Source organism: Chaetura pelagica, unplaced genomic scaffold (genome assembly GCF_000747805.2).
Source record: "Chaetura pelagica isolate M959 unplaced genomic scaffold, ChaPel_1.0 scaffold101, whole genome shotgun sequence".
NCBI lineage: Eukaryota > Metazoa > Chordata > Aves > Apodiformes > Apodidae > Chaetura > Chaetura pelagica.
Genome location: NW_009952564.1, coordinates 1,379,180 through 1,401,532, shown reverse-complemented (window position 1 = coordinate 1,401,532; position 22,353 = coordinate 1,379,180). Strand labels below are relative to the sequence as shown.

At 40.3% G+C, this 22,353-nt stretch overlaps 1 protein-coding gene across 2 annotated transcripts; it reads left to right on the top strand.

Annotated features, from left to right (window-relative positions):
- The first annotated feature begins 8,166 nt into the window (after positions 1–8,166).
- Positions 8,167–22,353, top strand: TAGLN3 (transgelin 3). 2 transcript variants are annotated; one of them, XM_009993334.1, is made up of 5 exons: positions 8,167–8,557; positions 8,979–9,160; positions 10,019–10,193; positions 15,601–15,703; positions 22,196–22,353. In XM_009993334.1, exons 2-5 carry the CDS (start codon positions 8,981–8,983, stop codon positions 22,335–22,337), a joined length of 600 nt encoding a protein of 199 aa, XP_009991636.1. In that variant the 5' UTR covers positions 8,167–8,557; positions 8,979–8,980; the 3' UTR covers positions 22,338–22,353. The 2 variants fall into 2 exon arrangements, with proteins under 2 accessions (XP_009991636.1, XP_009991637.1); XM_009993335.1 differs by lacking the exon at positions 8,167–8,557 and having other exon boundaries at positions 8,823–9,160.

The window sequence follows — 22,353 nt, the reverse complement described above, 5'->3', positions numbered from 1 at the left end:
TGCCTGTGGCATCTCTTTTGTCTTTGCCAGTAGATGCCTAGTTAGTAAATTTGTTTTCATTATTTATCATGTTTTAATAACAAGCATTTCTTTCCTGTGTTGAAATACTGCATTAAACTAGGGTGTTACGCATTTGGAAAGCTCTGCATGGTGCAGATTTTTAAAATCCTTTGTAATTAATTATTTTATTCTATTTTGTTTTTTATGAACTTAGAATTTGCTGCCAAATACAAAGTATGTTTTGTGAATATATAGCATACATTTCCTCAAAAAGCACAAAATGATTGGTGTCATAGTTTCAAATTTACCAACTCCATCTTGTGCTGCCAGGGGATATGTTTTTTTTCTGAGTACTTTAATCTGCGCTTAATTGCTTTCAGTAGCACTCTTAGCTTAAGTTCTTATCGTTCTCATTGTCTTTCACTTATGACAGGTCTGAAAAGAACTTCTTGGCTTGTCTGTCACTGAGTGTAGTATGGACACGTTGTGGTTGACACTACTGTTACAGCACAAGGAAGCTTTGGACACTAACCAAGCAACTCAGCGGCTTGTGTTGTTGATTTTGATCAAGTTATACTAGTTGAACAAGCATGTTGAGGTATTTGTCTTACATGTAATCCTTAAACTACATAGCATTAAGTACTGCTGAGGAGTTAGTTACAGTCATTCAAGTCATTCACTCTGCTCTAGGTCATCCTGCCCCAGCAGGGGGTTGGACTAGGTGACCTCCAGAGGTCCTTCCAACCCCTAACATTCTGTGATTCTCTGAAGTTTCATGAGTACATAAAAAGCTTTCACAGCTAGGCAGGAAGCTTGGTTAGCATATAGTACCAAAAAAGCAGATAATAATTCTCATTAAAAAGAAACAAAAGCATTACCACCTGGCCTCAGCTGTCCCTAGTCCTTACCAAAATTTTAGTTTCAGATCTATTGCAAAATACTCCTTTAAACTTAATGTTTGAAACAAACTATTCTGCCTTCTAAAAAGAAATACAATTATGAGGCATACTTTCCTGTGTTTGAGATTAAACTCTGCAATAGACCAGTATGTGTTGAAAGAGTCTCTAAAGCTTATTCAGCTTGTTTCTTACTAAGAAAGTGCTCTTATTCTATGTGTATTGAGCTGTGCTACTGCAGTTTTACGCACATGCATTTTTATCTTGTCAAGTATTCTATTAGTTCTGTCTCTCCTCATGTTTGGTTTTGTATTACTTCAGATGGTTTGGGGAATTATTTTTAGTTAAATGGTATTGTTTAGTGTAGTTTCAGTTTAGCTAACTTATTTTCTCCTGCATCAACCCTAAACGCAAACAAAGCAATAGTCACAAAAAAGCCTAGATGGATAGGCCTTACCAGAACGGCCTCCTACTGTTTCCTTTTTATGCTAATTTTGATTACATGCTCTCTTGGACATGCTGCTATTCAGTGGGGATAAGAGATTTATGGTAACATACTTTTCATATCAAATTAAAATGTGCTAAGAGAGAAACTTTCAACCAGCTATGTGTTGGCAGCTGCTCACATGTTTTCAATGCTCTAGTTGCACTGCAATACAGAGTTACAATATTTTCTGAACCACTGCCTCGGTCAGAGTTAGTACATTAGGTCTGTGCTTGTAATTTCTCATTGGCTTCTACCCCCTCACCTGAGGGAGAACAACCAATGAACAATTGGGGGGGAAAGTTGTGTCGTGGGGATTAATAAGATTTAACCTTTCTTGTATTTTTAAGTTACTCTGTTGTGCTGTCATAGAGAGGCCTACCTTACCTTTCAGATTTTTTTAAGTGCTAAAAAAATTATGTTAAAGGCTTCCCTGGAAAAAGAAGAGGGTTCTGTGTTTCTGTCTCTAAGATCAACAATCTCTGCTTTGAGCTGATACACAGTCAGATGTGTGAGAATGTAGAATTTCACTAAAGCCTGGTGAAAATTCAATAGTTGTGTAAGGAATGCACACAGAATACCAAAAATCTGTGTACACTCTTACTCTTCCACCCTTCTTCTCAAGCCCAGCAGGGATGGGAAAGGCAGAGGGAATTCAGCTCTTCTGTTTAATAGCAGGGAGCTGGCCTTATATAGTTTTAATGGTGCATGTTTCTCTTCTCCTGGCAGGTGTTTTCTAAGGGAAGAGATTATTGTAATGGTTGGGAAGAAGAGTCAGAGATGAAGAAGAAAAATACATTGCTCACAGATGTACTGCTGTCACAGATGGGATAGACGGCAGATGAGACGTATATGCACAGATCAAGATTTATTGCATATAATGTTGGGGTCTTAACTCCTTAAAGTAGAAGGCCCAACTGCAGGAGAGTCACAGGGAAACTGGGAGATGGGAACAGAAACTGAAGTTTGAATGCAAAAGGTATCTTAACAGTGAATTTTACTACTTATATGTAGATCAAACAACAAAAGTTAACCATTAAAATGCTAGCAACTTACTTATTATCAATTCTATACTAGACCTAGAACATTAATTATCAATTTTCAAGGATTTGACAATATTAAACTTAATTATGAATACTACTTAATGTTAAGTTTACTAATAAAGACAGTGAAAGAGTTAGTATCTCTCACCCTTGCCTGGCTGCGAGTGGGTGTTCCTGGGTGGATCGTAATTCTCAAGAATTAATCTCTCTGACAGGCAGTCCTGCTAGAGGAGAGAAGATCCAGCAACCTTTGGGAAAGTGTACATGAAGTCCCTCTGATCAAAGATGGGACCAGGCTTTTACAGAATAAAGTGGATTGATTGCTGTCATTTAACCATTAGCCATACCTCCAACATCTCTCATTGGAGAATAAGAGGAAAATAGTAGAAAAAACATGAAGGCCTTGTTCTCACCAAGCAGACTTCTTTGTTTACCTGTTTGTTCTTACTTTATCTCCATTTTGGGACTAGTTGTGGCTGTGCTGGGCTCTGTGTTCTTCAACACTGGAGACCAGCTGGTGTTAAGAACATCAGCCTGGCTTGTTTGTACCTTTCAAAGTTGTTAACAGCTCTGAGCTTGCTAGGCCTTTTCCCTTCTCATGGGAATCTTTTGCTTCAGGCCTGGGCTTGCAAAACTGAGAGACAAAAGCAGTTGAATCATAGAGGAAAACTGAGGCAGACATATTTAGAGATGGTGCATCCTGTTAGAGCTGCTCATAGGTCAGTTTTTATAGTTCAGATTTACTTTGTGACTGTATAACCTCATCTCTCTTCAAGGTGCATTTGCCTGGAACAGAAGAATGTTAGTTACAACCTTGTCAATATTAAGTATAAATCTAAATTACAGGATCTCCTGCAGTCTAGTTGCAGGCTTGACCTTGTTATTTCTTTGTCAAGTCCTGAATATGTATGTTATATGGTCCAATGCTTCTGTTCTATTAGAGAGAAATGGGCATTCTCCATATGACACAGTAATTGTAGCTTTTGATCTGCTCACAAGTGAGGAACAGACACATTCCCAGCCTCCTAGAGTGTCTTGATTTGTGTTTGTCAAGGAGCTTTGGCTAATTCTGTTTTATATTTGTAATTAAAAGGAAATGACAGCTGTTAAAACTTCCAGTCACTTGGTTCTGAAACTGAAATACAAATTAAAAATGCTTTTAGGGTAGCATGTGAATGGATGTGCTCTTTTGGGGCCTTCTGACCTGCACCATGTTGCTTTCTTGCCTCCCACGTAGCAATATGAGAAGGTCACTACTGCCTGTCATAGTGGAAGCATATGCTCCTATCTGTATGCTGAACAGTAGCACACTTAAAGTTTGAAGTGGTATAAATGGCATGCCAGCCTTTGGTTCTGGAAAAGCAATCCTGAAGGATGTGGGCTGCCTGGGATCAGGTCTGGGCCTACAAGAATCCTCTACTTTGCTCCTGCATTTAATATAGTTGGCTGACAGAAAGTGTGCCAGAGCACGCTAGTCCTTAGGACAGTAATCCTTGAAAAAGTCCCTGACAGCAAAGATAAATCCCTCATCACATGAAGTATTTATTTAGTTAGGGAATTTAATCTTGTTTGTTTGTTTGCTCGTAAATCTCACTGTCTGTTTTGACCTATGTTTCAGTGAAATAACACTATTGCTTCTTTTCTCTTATTCTGGTAAATGCGTATTGCAATGTGTAATTCTTGAACCAAGGTAGTTCTCAGAGGTACTGTTTTTCCTAGGGGACAGATAAAAAAATTGGTACAATGAAATGCATTGATTTCCTTTAAAGGAGTCTATTAATCCAGCATGAGACTTAAAAAATCTGGGGGATTAACATACAGAGCTTACCTCCAAGGTAATTTTGATTATCGGGAATGTTAGCAATTATATCCACATGACTTGGCTTCCAGTGGTAAGTGATAGCTGTTTCTGAGAAGTTGTCTGGAAGGTAGTCGATGACTTAGAAATTCCAGAAATGCTTCTGGTCATGGCAGCCTTAGGAGGTGCTTTGTTCTGCAGACCAGAGTGTCAGTGAGTTCTGTTCTATCCCAGAAACAGGAAGATTCTTGCTTCCTGAATTACTTGACTTTGAATCCCAAACTGGAGGTGTTTAGACCTTGTACTTCTTTACAATTTAACAGCTTCAGAGCTGGCAGATAAACTCTTCTACAGGTCGGAAAGAAGATAATTGCTTGAGTTAGCACTTTTTGTCTTTAAAGATCTCTAAAGTTTAGATTTCAAATTAATGAGGAAGTTATAATTTTTAAAATTATATTTTTCTGCCACCTGATTTGCACAGTTAAAAAGATGGCAGTGTTCCAATAGCTTTCTTGTGTAGAACACCTCCAGGTATCTTATGACAGAGCAGGACCACGAATAAAGCCAGGGGTCTGCAGAGCACTTACCTGGCCTTGAAGCTCCCTGAAAAAGGCCCTGAACTTGCTAATCTAGAAAACAGGACATCACAGCAGATGTGTATGTATATGCAGGGAATATCTTTCAACAGCTGTTCAGAAGTTTCCTTGTGAAGGGAGGTAGATTAAACTGTTCTACAACTTTGGAAAATTTGGAAAAAGTTTGCTTGTTTGTTTTTCTTTAAACTTAGTCATGGAAGGACCATTATTGAACAGTGGTAGACCTGGGAAACAGAGCCTGGACTTCCCTGCTATCTAATTGCTGGCTAGCTTTGTCTGATGGGAATTGACCCAGCATACTTTGAGAGACAGTGTTTTGGGATAGGTCCTTCTAAGGAATGAATTGCCAAACAGCGAATGTAGCAAAGGTTGAGGATTGTCCTGTAGCAGGGTAAATTTTACTTACTGTGTGTTTTACTTACCCTGGTAGTTTTACTACCTCTGTGTTCCAGTTGGAAGATTCAACAAAGCTATAGAGTTACCCTGCAACTAAACGAGGCTAGTGAGCTAATTAATGTTGGTTTTTTTTGTTGGTGGCGGCATTTGTTTATAGATTTGCAAAGATTTTTAAATTTATAGGGTAATACTGTGATTATCCAAAAGCATAAGATGAGCCATTGCTCTTACAGGCATAAAATCCTACTTCAAGTATTCAAGCTTCATCTCAATTTTTAGTCACAAGCTCCAATCTTGTCTTACCAAGAAAAACAAGAGGATAAAGTTCATCCGAAGCAGTAGGTGAAGACTTCTAATGGTAGCAGCTTTGCTGCTGAAAACCTGCCCTTTTCTTCCACATGTCTTTCCAACCATCAGGTCTTAATATGCCCATGTTCAACCAAAGGAACTCCACTTTCTTCTGTTCTTCTTTGCTTTGTAGCCATATGTGCTTGCCATTTCTTAACTTCTGGTTTTGGTGAGCTAAACAGATAATCCTTCTGAAGTTACTACTCTAAAGACTCTAAGTTTCAATCCCTTGGTTACTGAAGAGTCTATTTGAATTTATTTCATTTTCACCACTTTTTCCAGAGAATGGTTATCAGAAATGGATTTGATATTTCCTTTGCTGTTGCACCTCCTACGTTTTATGCAGCCAGGTTTTTCAGTCACAGTGTCTTACCCAGCACCTGTGCCCACCTGCTTATCTTCCAGCAACCTCTGCATTTTTGGTTAACATCTACTTTTACATAGGACAGAGTGCTAAGTTCTGAAAAGCACTTTTCTGATGGTGGCTAGACTTCTACTGCAATGAGACACATTTTTGCCTGCTTCCAGGTAGACTGCTTTCAAGGAGTTTTCTTTATCTTTGTTGTTTACTCATCACACTTGCGTGAGCTGAGATCTCCTTAGGAGTTTGGGCTTTTTTGTGACTTCTAATACCATGCTGAATATTTCAGGCTTGGAAACACATTCTTGAACAAAATGAATAAAAATTTACACAATTATTTTTACGTTACATAAAATGTTACATGTTACAATTATATTACAGAACCTACTAGTTAGCCAGCTTTAGTGTCTTTCATGTGTGATATTGTTTCAGAATCAGTTTAGTTTCCTACTTAAGGCATCATACGGTAGCCAATTCTAATGTAGTACAGAGCTTTTAGTAAATTGCATCAACACTATCACTTTAAAATAAATTAATTCTGTTGTTCTTCCCACGATTGATGGCACAGAAGCAGGCTTATGATTTGATTACTTGTACTTTGGAAATACTAGGGGGAGGGGACTGGCATTTTTCCAGTCATCTGCAGCTTCCCTGGTTTTCAAGCCTTATTAAAAATGTATATTGATGGATGAAAAGCTTGCTTTTCAGCTCTCTCAGTATGGAACTGTCCCTTGAGAACAGGTCATATAACCAACATCTGCAAAGAGGGAGACCTCTCCTCTGCAGTTTAGGAGAGTAAAATTACCCCTAAGATAGAAAACGGGATCGGAGGCTGATGCTAAAGTAGACGGCATTCATGAAACCACACTACCAATGAGCACCGAACACCCTGGTATGACCAGAAACAGCAGAGCAACCCTGGTAGCTTCCTTCTGAACAGAAGAGTGCAAACTGATCTGAAAGTACAAAATGAAGTTTCTTATTCTTTGTGGAACTGGGCAAAGAGTGTAAAGCCTGGCCCTTAACAGTTGCTTGAATGGAAAGGCTGTCAAACTAGTGTACTGCCTTTTACTATTGCAGCTGCAGTTTATTCTTTCTCTCATCTCCAGCCTGGGTTTGCAGTCCTGGTTCCTGTGCATTTGCTGTGTCTTCAGCAGCATGTTCTCTGGGGTGGAAAGTGCTCAAGTGGTGGCCCTGTCACATAGTGTACTCTGAGTTATGTAATCAAATATTTCATGGGATTTTAAAACTACCAGTGCAGAGAAGAGAAAGCACTAAATGAAATGTCTGTGGAGGACAACAATGAATTAGGTCATCTATTAAATTTTTCATTTCTTGAGTCTGCTCAAGCCCAGCAGCATCCCAAACAGTATAAATCTGAGAATTCATTGTCTTAAAATGAGTAAGTAATGGATGAAGAGACCATTATGAGACAGATATACAAAGAGCTGTATTACTCTCCCCCTCTTTTTTTCTTTTTAAATGCAGTGGAAGGACTTTTGCTGGCAAAGCTGATTGTGAATCCACCTCAGGTTTACTAACCTCCTTTCATATCCAGCTGAACACTAATTCATAGCAGGGTGGGTAGCACAGCATGGATGAAAGACATTTGATGAAGTCTGGTGAAACTCGGAGAGGAGAAAATGACTCTATTCAATAAAGGACAAATCAGACAAGAAGAAAAGTCTCTTGTCTTAGCTTTACTTCTCTCTCCTCCCACCACTGCAGTGGTATAATCAAAATTTAAACTACCTTATATGGGTGTATCTCCCTTGCTATCACTGGAGGTATGCTGACTCATACCAATAGAAAATGCAATCCTTGTGCCTTGTGCCAAACCTACAGTAGGTTTGCTAGTTTTTGGTGAATTCCCCTTTATTTTTTAGTGGTTTGAGTTGTTTTCTCAGGATGCTATTGCACTATTTGGTAGCCTAACATATAATAATAATAGAGTGGCAATAATATTCTACTACCTGCCTTCTCTTCCTTGAGTTTTCATTGGATTGTCCCCTTGTTGAAACTTCTTATCAGCATCAAAACAGGGAAGAGGAGAAATTCTTTTTCTCACTCTAAGCCTGTTAGTATTGTGATGCAGAACAGGGAGAAGATTTTGCTTCTGTCTTGTTATTAAAAATAAATGTGATGTGTCGTTATTTCTGTTAACTTTGTTTAACAGTGTGAAGTCCCTCTATTTGTATTTCGAATTATCTGATACTAGAATGTTTGTGCAGTTTGGGTTGAGGCAGGCTAGGTGGAGTAAAACCAAGCCTGCAGAATGAACAGTGCAAGGCTGAGGAAACATGCATGAAAACAGACTGCAGATGGGCAAGATAAACAGGATCCCCGGGCTGTGACTGAGTAGGCAGGCCTCTTTAATGGCTCTTAGCAACGCCCCTGCTTTGACCCTCCTCATATGTGAGGAAAATCAAATCAATACACTGCTCTTCCAACCAGGATGCTGCAGCAGCAGCAGGGCATTGTGGCAGCTTTCATCTCATAAATTCATCAATGCTTTTCGGTTTGCTGATCCCTGGATATCTGTCCCTGCATCTCTGCTGAGGAAGACCCTAACTGCAGCTTTAATTGGATTGTTTGAGGTCCCATGTACAACCTTCTTCTTACTGGCAAGTATTAGGTAGGCAATTTTTAAATGCTTTTGGATTTGCAGGCAGCTTTAACACTGATCTGAGAACACTGTTGTATTCTCTGTAAACATAGCAGAAGCCTGTCTTTGAAACCTACTCTTTTTTAAATCTTGCTTTTCTTCTGTTTTTCTGGCTATGCACAGGGAATATCTGTTTTTTCCTTCTTCTTATAAAAGGTTGTAGCTGATTTGTGCTTTTTGGAAAAGGATATTCCCCTGCTGATCCCTCCCCTGTTCTGCAGAACAGCTCTAACGGGTGCCATACAGTTACTTTCAGTGCTGATGAACATCTGTTCAACTGTCAAACACACGGGGCAGGCTGCTCACTCTTTTATTCTTTAATTTTCTGGTCTGTGCTTAAAAGCTGCAGATCAGGACCCTACCCACTAAGTAAGTTCTGCTTTGATTCCAGAGATGGCTAACAGAGGACCAAGCTATGGCTTAAGCCGAGAAGTTCAGGAAAAGATTGAACAGAAATATGACCCGGAATTAGAGTCTAGGCTGGTGAACTGGATTATTGTACAGTGTGGAGAACAGATAGAGCACCCTCCTCCTGGAAGGCAACATTTTCAGACCTGGTTGATGGACGGAACGGTAAGTGTTATGTTCAGGTATATACTTGCATGAGTTTATATGCACAGTGTCCTTATTTTCTGTCTTCATCTAGCTAAATTGATAAAATCTCATAGCCAGTGTATAAATATCTATTTTAACATCTGATTTTTTTTCTTTTTGACCAGAAATCTTAATGTCAGAAGATAATATTCTGCTAGGGCACTGGAATTAGCACTGTACTTATAATTCTTATGAGTCATATATGTTATACATGAGTATGACTCATTCCTTCAGCATCTTTTCGCATACAGTTAAATGAGATTGCTTTAAAATAGGATGTATACTTTTCTCTTTATAAAATCATCAGTGTTGACAGGGAAAGATGAAGAGATATAGAAAATCTGAAGGATTGGATTATGTCATAACTGTTTTCTTCTTGGGAATGATTCTGCAGCTAACACGTATTCCAATGAACAACAAACAGATGCTGCTGTTTGCAGTGGGCTGTAAGAATATGCTAATTGCTGAATCTCTGCCAAAGTGACTTTAACAATACTTAAATTGACATTGCTTTTTTCTTTTTTTTTTTTTTTTAGCTTGGGCATGTGGTTTCTTCTGTGTCAGTTGTTATATAACCTTTACCAGTGATTGCTTTGTTGTTTCTAGCAGATTAAGATTAATATTGTCAGGCTATTGCCATCAGTTAATGAAAGATTGAATGCATTTCTAATATACTTTTATTATTATAAATTCACTTCTTTGTTTTTAATGGAAGAAATCATGTCCCTGACAGAAACTGGCTGGGTCAAAAGCATTTTGCAGCATCATTTCATGTGCAGAAATTGCCTTCTAGTTTGGTGACTGCTTTCTAATTTTGTTTCTGTATTTATCTCTCAGCTGTTATGCAAGTTAATAAACAGTTTACATCCTAAGGGAAATGAGCCCATTGCAAAGATCTCTGAATCAAAAATGGCTTTCAAGCAGATGGAGCAAATTTCTCAGTTCTTAAAAGCTGCTGAAATCTACGGAGTAAGAACAACAGATATTTTCCAGACAGTGGATTTATGGGAAGGTAAAAATAATAAACTGGAAGCCAGTTTGCTGTCTCCATTTTACTTTGCTTTGATGTGTTGTAATGATGCATTTTGTCTAAGGCACAATCTCTAATATAATTATGTCTTATTTCTGTTTGCCTTACCTCATTACCATGTTCTTCCGGTGCTGCATTATCTCCTCTGGGGGACTTACATTGCCCTGAGGGCATAACGGAACCTTTCCAAACTCGTGTTATCCAAAAGCCCATCATTCTGATAGAAATCCACAGACCTAATTAAACAAATGTTCTCTATACTAATTATTTCCTAGTAAATAGTTTATAACAGCAATTATGGAAAACCCCCTTTTTTTTTCCCTGCTAACAAGATTTTATTGCAGTTTTCAAATTATAAGCAAAGCTTAAATTAGAGCCATAAAATGTGTTCCCAGAAGCATACATGCTTCTGTGGAATTTATGAGGGCTCATTTATGACTAGGAAGAAGCAAAACTCACTGGTAACACCATGTTAGCTGAGCATGTCCCTCTGAGGATACAGCCTTTTTAGAGAGGTCACTATGGCAACAGCAAAAAAATTCAAAGTGCCCCTGTTGTTTTGCAGTAACCCAGGTGAAGGTTATCTCCATCCCATGCTCGAAGTGGAAACTACACGTTCTGGTTCCTGAGGAGCTAAGTCATTTGCGCATCCATATGGCTGGTTTAGCCCATTTCTTTGGTGATGCATCTCTTGCTGGTGCTCTAACCAAATACACTGTATATCCTGCATCTCTCTGGACAAGGTGATGCAAAATGCATTGTGTCAGGGGTCAAAGCAAGGACAGCTGCAGGGCAGTGAAAGGGTGAGAAATCTGCCAATGAGAATGAAACAGTGGAGAGAGGAAAACAATCCATTGATTTTTTTGTGTAGGAGCATATATGGAGTGAAAAAAGTGGGGTCTCTTTTCACAGGCTGATGGGATAAGTGGAAGGTCTCCTCTGAAGGACAATTTGAGGAATGAAAGAGGAGGAAGCTCTTTGTGACTGGGTTAGAAGGGGAGGATATTCTGACATTTGGAGTTACTGAGATCTGTAATGTTCTCAGAGTGCCAGATTTGCTTGAGAAATCCTACCTTTGGGCACAAGGGCAGGATTGTTACTTCCAGTTCAGTCTTTAGTATTTAATCCAATCTACCTTAAATGCCTTAAATTAAGGGATTTTCACTTCCCTAGAATAAAACTGTGTCCGTCCCCCCCTCCCTCAGCCTAGCAGGCTGCTGAAAGAGAAGCTCCATCTATCTTGTAAAGGATGACAATAACTCATTTTGAATGCTGTTCTTTGCAGTCTTTTGCATCTCGTAATGGTTTCACACCACGCAAACTGAAGTACAGTACATTGATCTTTACCATGAAAAGGACTTGCTTTAAAGACAAAAAGCTCCTAATGATGATGGTTCTCCCCTCATTTCTCTTCCTTTCACTCATCACCTTTTCTGAACAGATGTAAGGAAAAAAGCTACTAACTTCCAGAGGACAGAAAGTCAAAACACAGCTCACAACCTAGGAGGGAGACATGCAAGACTTTTTTCCACTGTCATTTGAGGACTTCCCAAAACTAATCTGTCTCTCCTCATTTTCTCACTCTCTTTTAATCTCTCCTGCAGCTCATTTCAGTGCTGAGCTGAAACAGTATGTCTTTCCAGTAGTGAGTCACTGCAAGCTTTTTGTGTCTAACCTTAAATCTGACCTTTAGCATCTGTGCTGCTTCAGGGCAGAATTGTCTGAACCTGGATACATTAGCTGGACAGAAAGGACAGCCTCTTTTTCAATATTTCATAATCACATGCCACGGTTTGACTCAGGATTGACAACAATGCTCTCAATCCCCTCCCCAACCACTTAGGTAGGGAAGGAGAGAGAGAATGGGAGAGAGACTCTCTGGATTGAAAACTAAACTACACAGCTTTAATGAAACACTAATGAAAAAAAAAAAAAAAAAAAAAAAAGGAAAAGTGGCTTCCTCCTGGCTCAAAACTGGACATCACAGCACTCCTATACTTCATGCCACAACCTCTTTAGAAAGTGAGGAGGTGTCCGTGTATGTTTATAGGGGAAAAAATACATGTGTGACTAAACAACAGCTTTTCTCTGGCACTAATTGTTTTCCGAGAGCTATTGCTTTGAAATTCTTACTAGTGATTAGTGAAAATGTTTTAGGACACAATCTGCTGTTGGCAGTTTCAAATTCACTCACTCCATCTGGTACATGTAACTTCTTCTCTGCAACTTCCTGGTCCAGTTGAAGCATTACCTCTCTCTTGGTACTTTCTCACACAAACGTTTTGTGCTGAGCAGCTTTCACTAATCCATGCTGAAGATACTACATGCACTGTTTTTTACAGATACCTCCCTGGTATACTTCCTGGCAGGCAAGAGACAGCTGTACTTCTTCAGCCTTTACAAAAAAACGTTTCAGGAATACCATGCAGAGCAGTTCTCCATTTTTGGGTTTGAACCTTGCCCTTTCTGGACCTGCAGAAGAAGGCCTTCCAGCCAGGTTTCCCCCAGAGAGAAAAGCTTAACATAAGAAGTTACCAGAAGCCCCTTCCTCCTTGTACAGGCAGTGCCAAGATCCTCTACAAGGCTGTGCAATTCAAAGCATGCTGCACAGGACACAGAAGATGCAAAAGAACTGCTGTCAGCGTGGGTCCCTGCAGCATGATTCAGGGAAGCCAAGGCTGGGGGCTGGGCAGGCAGCCCATGTGCCTGTCAATGAGCGAGTGCTGGAGTTGCGGGAAAGCACTGACCGCAATTTTCTGCAATGCCAGAGTCAAGCCTGGCTTCACAGAAATTAGTGTCATTCCTTCTGGCAGGTGGCTGCAGTGTCAGGCCACTTTCTCAGTGGTTGTGTAAAATTTTTCACAGCCATTTTTCTGCTGAGCACCTTGTATCCTTTGCTGGAAGAGAGCAAATGTCACAAGACCATGAGGATCTGGAGTTTTCCCTCACCTGCAGCACCCCTTGTGTGCAGCAAGGAGCCCTGCGAAGCCGGGCTGTGGCTGTGGCCTTGTTTTGTCAAATAGCACTTGGCTCCCACTCAGTCTGTTTTTCCCCCGCAGCATCTCCTACTCTCCACTGACAAATAAAGCAGAGCTGAGGGCAGAGTGTGGGGGGGCTGCCAGATGGCTCTGTGAGGCCCATCATCATATTTGCTACCCTCTTTTGTTTTGTTTTGTTGGGGTTTTTTTTCTGTGCTTGCTGCTGTTATTCAGCTCATTCACTTTTAATCCTTCATCACATCCCTCCTCATCCCAGTCAGTCACTGCACCCCTTGTTATATGGGAGGCAGCCCAAGGACATTGTACATGGCATCTGTTACAGCATATGGTGCATCTGCTGCTTCGGGGAGCTCTGAGTGTTTCTGCCTTGCACTCTTCCGTGTGACCTGAGTATGCATGCACGGGGGATGTCAGCTCTTCAGCTGCCCTCTAAAGCAAGGACCCCGTCTGATGCAGTTTGCCTTAACAAATACAGTAAAATGAGGATTCTGGATGGCTGACAATTTCTTTTCTGAGCAAACAGTCCCCTGCAGATAGGAGTGCTATAAATTTTAATGGGCTGCGTAACAGCCACAGTTGGAAGCTGCTAGATGTTTTCAGCTTTTGGGTGTCTTCCTCACCTCAGCCAGGATGTTATGCATTTAGGTTTGTATGAACCAAAGCCCTGGAACTGCATCTGTTTATAATCAGGGTGATACATAACACAAACACAGAATGTGCAACTCTCCCTTCCTTCTACGTGCCAGCTGGTCTACAGTGATCTTCATTAATATTCGTCCACCAGAGATATTTCTGAAATCTGTTATCAACATGTCTCTAGTATCTCATGTTTCTATGAATTACTTATTATCTCATGTGAAGAACTTGCAGTCAAAATCAGATTTGTTAGGTAGATAAATTATTTTAGGAAAGAGGAAGAAGTGGAACGGCAAGAAGGGAGGGGAGTCACTATTGGAAGGATTTCAGAAGAAGGGAGAGGCAACAGGCAGAATTCCAACAACTTATCACCTCACATAATTGGAAATATGTGCTGCAACTCATTTTTACTAGAAAGTTTCCCAAATGTTGAAGTGTCTGGATTGGGTAATAAGCTAGAGTCTGTCTGACTCTGATGTCTCAATGTTCCCTGTCCTTTTTACCAAGTGACAAAGTCCAGGGAAAGACCGAAGAAAAAATGGATCAATCTTAATATATATAAAAAAAATCCATCTGTCCATTGTTTGGGGTTTTTGTTTGTGATAATGTTTTTTGTTGTTTGGTTGGTTTTGTTGGGGTTTTTTGTGGTTTTGTTTGTTTGTTTGGTTTGGTTTGGTTTTTTGTTATTTTATTTTTTTTACTTCACTGGAGGAATCAGCAAAAGTTGTTGACCAAAAAGGAAAATATATTTACTATACTTATTTTGGAAGAAGAGATGGGAGGAGAGGATACAACTTTTTAAATGCAAATGTCTATTGAAAAAAAGCCTTATATTTCAAATGTGTAAGGTGCCCTCTTGGAAACCTGGTGAATTTTCAGCTAGGTGGAAGCTGTGCCTCTAAGCAAGTGACAGGCAATTTCACCCTTCTCAATACAGATGGGAGAAGTTATCTCCTGAGCAGCTTTTTCTCACTGTTTTTTATGGAGGGAACCTAAAGAACTAGGAAGGACCAGATATGTAACTTTTGCTTGGCTTAGATGAGATGAGCCTTGACTTTTTGAAATGAGGCATGAAGTGAGGTAACATAGAGAGGAAGTAGAAGAATAGTGGACTCCATGGCTGAACCTAAAGGTATGAATCTGCAGAGCATTGTTCCTTTCCTGAGAAAGGAAGCCAGCAGGAGGGATTTGCGAGGTGATTTGATGGTTAAATTGGGAAGGACTGCTATGAGTTGCCTACACAGGACCTCTCCAGGACTGCTGTGAGCTCTGTTAGCACAGGGCCTGCTGGGAATTGCCAGGAGTTAAATGGTGGTATCAGTCTTACCAGTTTTCAGGTGAAGAAACTGAGACACAGCACTGCTACTTAACACACTGTTCTCCTTCAGCTTTACTGAGTGTATTACCATTCTTTGTATGCTAAATTGATCTCTTCTTAGGAGAAAATTTTGCCAAAAGGATTATCTAGAAGGACTTCAAATACTATGGGGGAAGACATTAAAATAGCCAGAGGCCTGTAAACCTGGAAATGTCTGAATTGTTACGCATCACTTTAATGCTGTCCCTCTGATGACTTTGAATAGGCTCTTTCATGTCAGTACCTCTATTTCAGCAAGGGTAAAACAGCATTTATAATGCTATAAATGCACTTTTTCAGGGAAGCTGAGTTAGATTGTTTAAGACTGTTTATCGGTGTGCCGAGCTATTTTTTGTGCAAAGATTTCTTGTATTAATTTCCCTGTCTGTCTTTCTAGGGAAGGATATGGCAGCAGTGCAAAGAACCTTAATGGCTCTAGGCAGTTTGGCAGTCACCAAGGATGATGGCTGCTACAAAGGGGATCCGTCCTGGTTTCACAGGTAAAGTCCAAAGCACAGGTGCTCAGAATTGTCTTCGCTGGGAAGCTGGTGATATTGTCTGCCTTTAAGCTTTAAGTAAATTTATTTGGAAAGGAAGGAAATAATCTTTCCAAAGTGTCCTTGTGATGGAGAGATTTTCTCTTTGGTGTCTAGAAGAGGTTATCAAAGACCTAACCAGGCAACAGCATTTTCTACGCTTCACTGATTCCTGAGTATATCAGTATCACTGCTAGACCTGCATTTCACCCTATCTTGTCAGCCTAAATTTACATCAGGGATGCTGGGAAAGAGCCTGTGGGAGATGTATAGTGAAGCCTTTTCTCATGTAGCCCTGTCACACCACCTTATGTGTCCCTTGTGCCCCTGAGCTGGGCCAGCAGTACTGGTACCAGGACTAAAGAGTGCATTGCCTGTGGCTACAGCCCTGTTTTAATCCCAGAGGTGCCCCTTTTGAACAAGGCTGTCACAGGCTGTGTTGGTGTAGATGTGTGGATGTGTACATGCATGGGGACCCCAGTGGCTGTCTGGCTTTTGTTAGTGCACACAGGAAGGAGTGCAGCATCCTGCTCCAGGTACCCTCATAGCATATAATCTTGCTGTGTGAGGGGCCCACACTGATCACTGAAGAAAAGACAATCTTGTCCATTGACATTATCCCTTATTATTATTCCTTAGAAGGAGAACAATGATTCTTAGGAAATTCAGCCACTGGTTTTGGTGACATTTATCTATTCAGCAGCTTCAGCTAATCCTCTATATCCATTTATAAAGAAAAGGGAACAAAAATGTCAGCAGCCATGCAGATATGGGTGTCCTAAGAGTAGCAGGCAGGAAAAAATATACTTTTGCCTCCTATCAGATAGCAGACAGAAAGACTAATGAAGACAAAGCTGTCATGGATGTCTGCAAACCCCCATATAGTGATCCCTTTACTGAGCAAAGAAGGCAAGAAGTCTCTTTCCATTTTTCATCAAAGCAAAAATTATTTCACTTCCTAGTAATCTCTTTTCTTGGGGAGTACCACTTATCTGCGAAGAATTCTATGTCTTGGCAAGTTGTCTATTTGCTCTCAAACTCCATTTGTTTTGGCTACAGAATCTGAGAAGCAGGGATAGGAAGAAAAGGAAATCCTCCCACAGTTAGCCCTCCTGCCCCAAAGGCATATTATTGACATGAAATTCCGTCATCTAAGAGTATTCCCTAGGCTGAAATGTCTGATGTGTGTTAGCAAAAAGAGTCCTTGGTTTCCCTGAATTTTTTTGATGCCTAGGTGAGGCTCAGCAGAAGTAAAGCAAACTTCACTTGGTTTGTCTTAAACTTTGAACTGGTTTAGCTCTAGCTAAGGGAGACTTGAATTGTAGGTGAATAAATGCAAACTCCTATGCATTCTTTATATGAAATTAGTTTAAATTAACTTAATACAGTGCACAAATAGACTTGTATTTATGGAATATAATTGGGTTTAAAATTGGGTTCAAACTGAGTTACATACTTTAATATAAACCAGACATGAAATCACTATGACCCAGACAGGCTTATTTGTTTTATGTAACTAAAACAAAGTCTTATGTGGAAAAATTAATTTTCATCTGGACTCTTAATTGTGGTCGGGAACAGTTTTCATTGGCATAAATGAAGATGTGATTACCTCCCTCCTCCACTAGCTGTCTGTTCTGTCTGTACTGCTTGGATAGCCAATCCGTATCTATTGCAGCCCATGAAATACTGTTTTATAGCCACTGCCTTAAGGAAAACTAGTGTTATTTCTAGAAGGAAAGAATATATTACAGATCAAGCCCCCTCAATGTCACCTAGTGTTAGTCACGAGTCAGGGCTTTCAGTCTGATTCTTAATCATCTGAAGTTAAATTGAAAGTAGTGAAGTTATAATGGACTAAGTATCCATGCAGGGATCTAGTAATATAGATATCCCTACTCTGGAGCTAAGCCATTTAACTTTCTATTGCCAGTGTCTCACATACCCAGCCCCACAAGGCGTGATTCCCTATTCCTTGCATGCCCAGCAAGGTTCATGGATCCATGGCTCTTTGTTCTCCTGTGATTTGGCAACCACAAGCACTAACGCACAGTTGGCACAAGAATGTAACAGATCTGTTGGGCTCAGTTTGCTGTAAGGGTGATGCCAGGTGATGGCAGATAGGCCAAACAGAACTTGACATAATGTGAGACACTGAGGGAAATAGACTTGCTCTCACCTCTTTTTCTACAGTCTCAGTTAAGGCCATTTCCACCAACCTAAAAGTGAAATTTCCATCAACCTAAAAGTGAAATGCAAATATATATTGTCATCTGTAAGACCGTCATATACTAAATGTGGTGCTTATGATGGCAAAAATAACACCATCATGCAAATTGCATATGTACTCAGCTTTTATTAGTATATCCAGTCTTCCCTGTAGTCTCTCTTTTTATTTTTTCTTTGCAGCTCTCATTATTTTTTTTTCTGTTCGTTGTTAATTTTCAACTTTCTGTGGAAACACTCCCCAACACAGCTGAAAATTCTAGGAAGAAAGAGAAAAAATGAATAGAATGTGTTCCTGGGATTTTAATTAAAATAAAGCCAGACACAGTGAGCCTCAGATTCAATTAGGTAATAGGAGTAGTTCTAAAAACATCCTCTTGTGAAACTTCTGGCAGTAGTTTGGTGCTTGTGTAAGCATTCTGGAAGAGCAATTAAGCAGCAGTGAGAGGGGGTTGCTTTCCAAGGCACCCACCATTCTCCATGTCTTCATCCAAAATGGCACGCTTTCTGGCAGGAGCTGCAGGACCTGAGAGCCTGTGGTGGGCTTCTATAAGCCATCTTACTAGTCCGTACTTTAACACTGGAGACCCATTCTGAAAAATTACAGGTCAGAACTGGCTTCCTGTGAATTCTTCCTACTTTTCAGCTTTCCCAGGCTTTCATGGTGACTTGAGTTCTTTCCCTGCAATGTTCTGAATGCCCAGAGCCTAGCAAAGAGTTTAAGTGCATTTTTGGACTTGAGCCAGGGTGCTCAGCACAGTACAGGATCAGACCCTCACAGAGAGGATCATGCTGATGGCTTTCAATCACAGCAGGCACCAAATCTAGCATTCTCATCTAGTGTGTGGGGAGAAAAGGGGAATTGTAACGTGATGCCATGTTGCAGGGTAACCTGATCCCAGGACAAGGAGACACAGCAGGGAGAAAGATTGTACCTGGGTGGGAGTAGAGTCAGGTTAATCCAAAGCCACCTTCAGTCTGAGGCTCTTCTGATTCATATGGTTTATTTGGTAGCAACAGACTGATCCTTCTCCTTGGTAAACCACTTGTTTTCCCTGCCTTGTATAAATGAAAGATTAATTCCAAATTAAGAGTCTCTCTCAAAGCAGCAGAGTATGAACTTTTGTGCTTCTGAACTGCCACTTTATCCCTCAGTATTCATAAAATCATAGAATCATCAAGGTTGGAAAAGACCTTCAAGATCATCAAGTCTAACCACTGCCTCCGACCACTAAACCATCTTCTGAAACACCACATCTATTCATTTTTTTAACACCTCCAGGGACAGTGCCTCCACCACCTCCCTGGGCAGCCTGTTCCAGTGCCTCACCACTCTTTCTGTGAATAAATTTTTCCTAATATCCAATCTGAACCACCCCTGGTGCAGTTTGACCCCATTTCCTCTTGTCCTGTTGTAGGTCACTAGGGAGAAGAGGCCAACACCCACCTCCCTACAACCTCCTTTCAGGCAGCTGTGGAGCGAAATGAGGTCTCCCCTCAGCCTCCTCTTCTCCAGGCTGAACAGCCCCAGCTCCCTTGGCCTCTCCTCATAAGATCTGTTCTCCAGACCCCAAATCATATTCCAGTACCAATCCCTTTAGCTGTATGAAATGTTACTGGAGAGAAACTATCTTCATGTGCATGCTGGCAGTTGAGTCTTCAGTACAAAACAGTGTTCAGTTTTGGAGACAAACTCAGCCAGACCTGCAAGCCTCCACAGACCACACCCCGCTATGCTGCACACCTCTAATGGCCAGATAACCAAACAAACTCAGACATCAGTGAACCTCTTCTAATGCAGGATTTTGATGATATCATCAAGGAAGTGCTCAGGGGCCCAAGGTCTTCATAGAAAGACTCCCGAAAAACATGGAGTGGGAAGCTTGACTTGACTTTGTGACATGGTTGTGTGTACCCAGAGCTCCAAGACACCACAAAATTTCCTCATTTCACAAGAAGGGCATCAGGGCAGAGAACAACCAAGCAACAAGTTAATTCTACTGAAGATTGCAAAAAAACCCACTAAACCCCAGTAAACAAGAAAACCTGTTAAATTAATAAAGCTGCTGTTTCTCAGTTTAGCTTAATCCTACCATGTGTATACATATGACAAATGCCTGATAAAGAAAAAAGCCTCATTAAAGGGACACCACTAATCCTGAAGAAAAACCCATCACAGTTTCTTCTCTTCTTTAATAGTATACATCCATTGTAGGTAATACTTTTGATATGTAAAACAAATAATTAAATGCAGCAGTCTTTGTTGCTGGTTTCATTTTGCTTTAAAATGCAAGATGGACAGTTTTGCATTTTTAAAAGCAAAAATATATTTTCTAGAAATCAAAAAGGGAAAAGAATTAATTTCAAATGTTTCTTGATGGCACACTTGCTGATCTTATCTTTTCATTATAGTAAGCAGTTTTATTCAAATCCTCCAAAGTATTTCAGCACCAAGTCCCCAAACATTTTGGCAAGAAAACAGGTGCCTAAAATAGACTGGAGGTTGGTGACAGAATCTGAGGCTTCCAGTATTATTCAGAGACAGTTTTCAGGGTGCTGGGTTAAGGGCAAGGTTATTTTCTGTTCCATGAAGTGTTGACTACATTCCCCAAAACAGTAGAATCATAGAGTCATAGAATGGTTAAGGCTGGAAGGGACCTTGAAGATCATCAGGTTCCAACCTCCCTGCTATGAACAGGGAAACATCCCATTAGACCAGGATGCAAAGAGTGTCATCCAACCTGGCCTTAAACACTTTCAGGGAGAGGGCAGGAGTGATGTAGGTTGGGATTGTGGAGCGGGAGTATGGCAACCAGAGACACTATACATGCAGTAAGCACTTCTATCAGTACAGCAATTCTGGGTGCATTACTCCTTGTAAACCTAGTGTCCAAATGCTCAGAGGGAGGAAAGCAGGATAAAGGAAAGAATAAAAAGGAGACAAATTAAGAAAAGGGTTAGTAACACCTAAGATGCCAATAAGCTACCCCATGTAAACTGTCTTCCAACTAGGAACTTGACTAACGATTTACCCTTCAAGAAACACTTGACTTCACCAAAAAAAAAAAAAAAAGAAAAAGAAAAAGAAAAAAGAGCCATTAATTTTATGACTTCTTTAGTATTTATCTTACCAATTGGAAAATTTTATCTGGCTTCACTGTGCTCAGGAATGGTACCCAGAAAACCATCGCTATGATTTGCCTCTGCAAAATGATTGTGGGTGAGATGTACCAAGCATAAAATTCCAAAGATAAAGATAAAAACCAATATTCTGAGATCAACAGTTTGAAAGTCTCTTTGCTGGGTTTAAAGTAGAAGTTAACAGTGGGATTTTATTTTAAAAGAACGGAAGGACAATTTTGCAAATTTATACCAGCAAGTAGGTGTTAGTTATTGCTTAGATTTTGTAAAATGCCATAGTTTTATTTTTAGTTGTTTTATGGGTTCTATTACTGAAAGGAGTCATGGACACTTCCCTACATAAACTAATGGATTTTCAGGGAAAAGAGGCTCCTTTTAAATCCAACAAAGGCTTATTGATCCAAAGGGCTCTTGAGGCCAGGGACACCAAACAAAAGCAGACAGTGTGTTTTGACAGAAGATTAAGGACTGTCACACAGTTAAGTCACAGGTGCAAAGGACAGAGTCTATTGCTTAGGAGAGAGAGGTCTGGAAATGTAATCAGAGCAACTGTTCTGTCCTGAGGGCAACACTCATCTACTCTGCGAGAACGATCAAGTCACTTCTCTGTCCCACTGTATCTCCATCCAGCTCTTATTTACTCCGCTGTGTTAAATTATACCAATTTGTACTGTTGCTCTAGGTGGGTATTAACTTGTATTACAGCACAGGTAAGTGTCTAATTGTCCAGATCCCATGGATTACATCTGTTGACAGCTATAGGGCTTAACACAAATAAACCCTATTATGTGTGTTATATACAGCACTACTTCAGTATTTCACCCATCATAGTTGCTGAGGTTCTGGTGTAAGTGGCACACTGAAAGTCTGAAGTGTTGTTGGTTTGACCAGTGCATTACATCTAACTGCAGGAAAGCAATTAACCCAGCTAGTATTGTCCAGCCCATAGGAAAGTATAAATTAAATACTGCATTACATGGGATACGTCTGTTAACATGAGCCAATTTCAGATTGCTTTTCATGATCCTCTGGGCATATGGAGAATGATGGTATGTGTGTATGTTGCTTTTTTTGTCTGTATCTGGACAGGAAAGCACAGCAGAATCGACGAGGATTTTCAGAAGAGCAGCTTCGTCAGGGACAGAACGTAATAGGCCTTCAGATGGGAAGCAACAAAGGAGCATCACAGTCGGGTATGACAGGCTATGGCATGCCAAGGCAGATTATCTAAAAGCATCTCCCTCTGT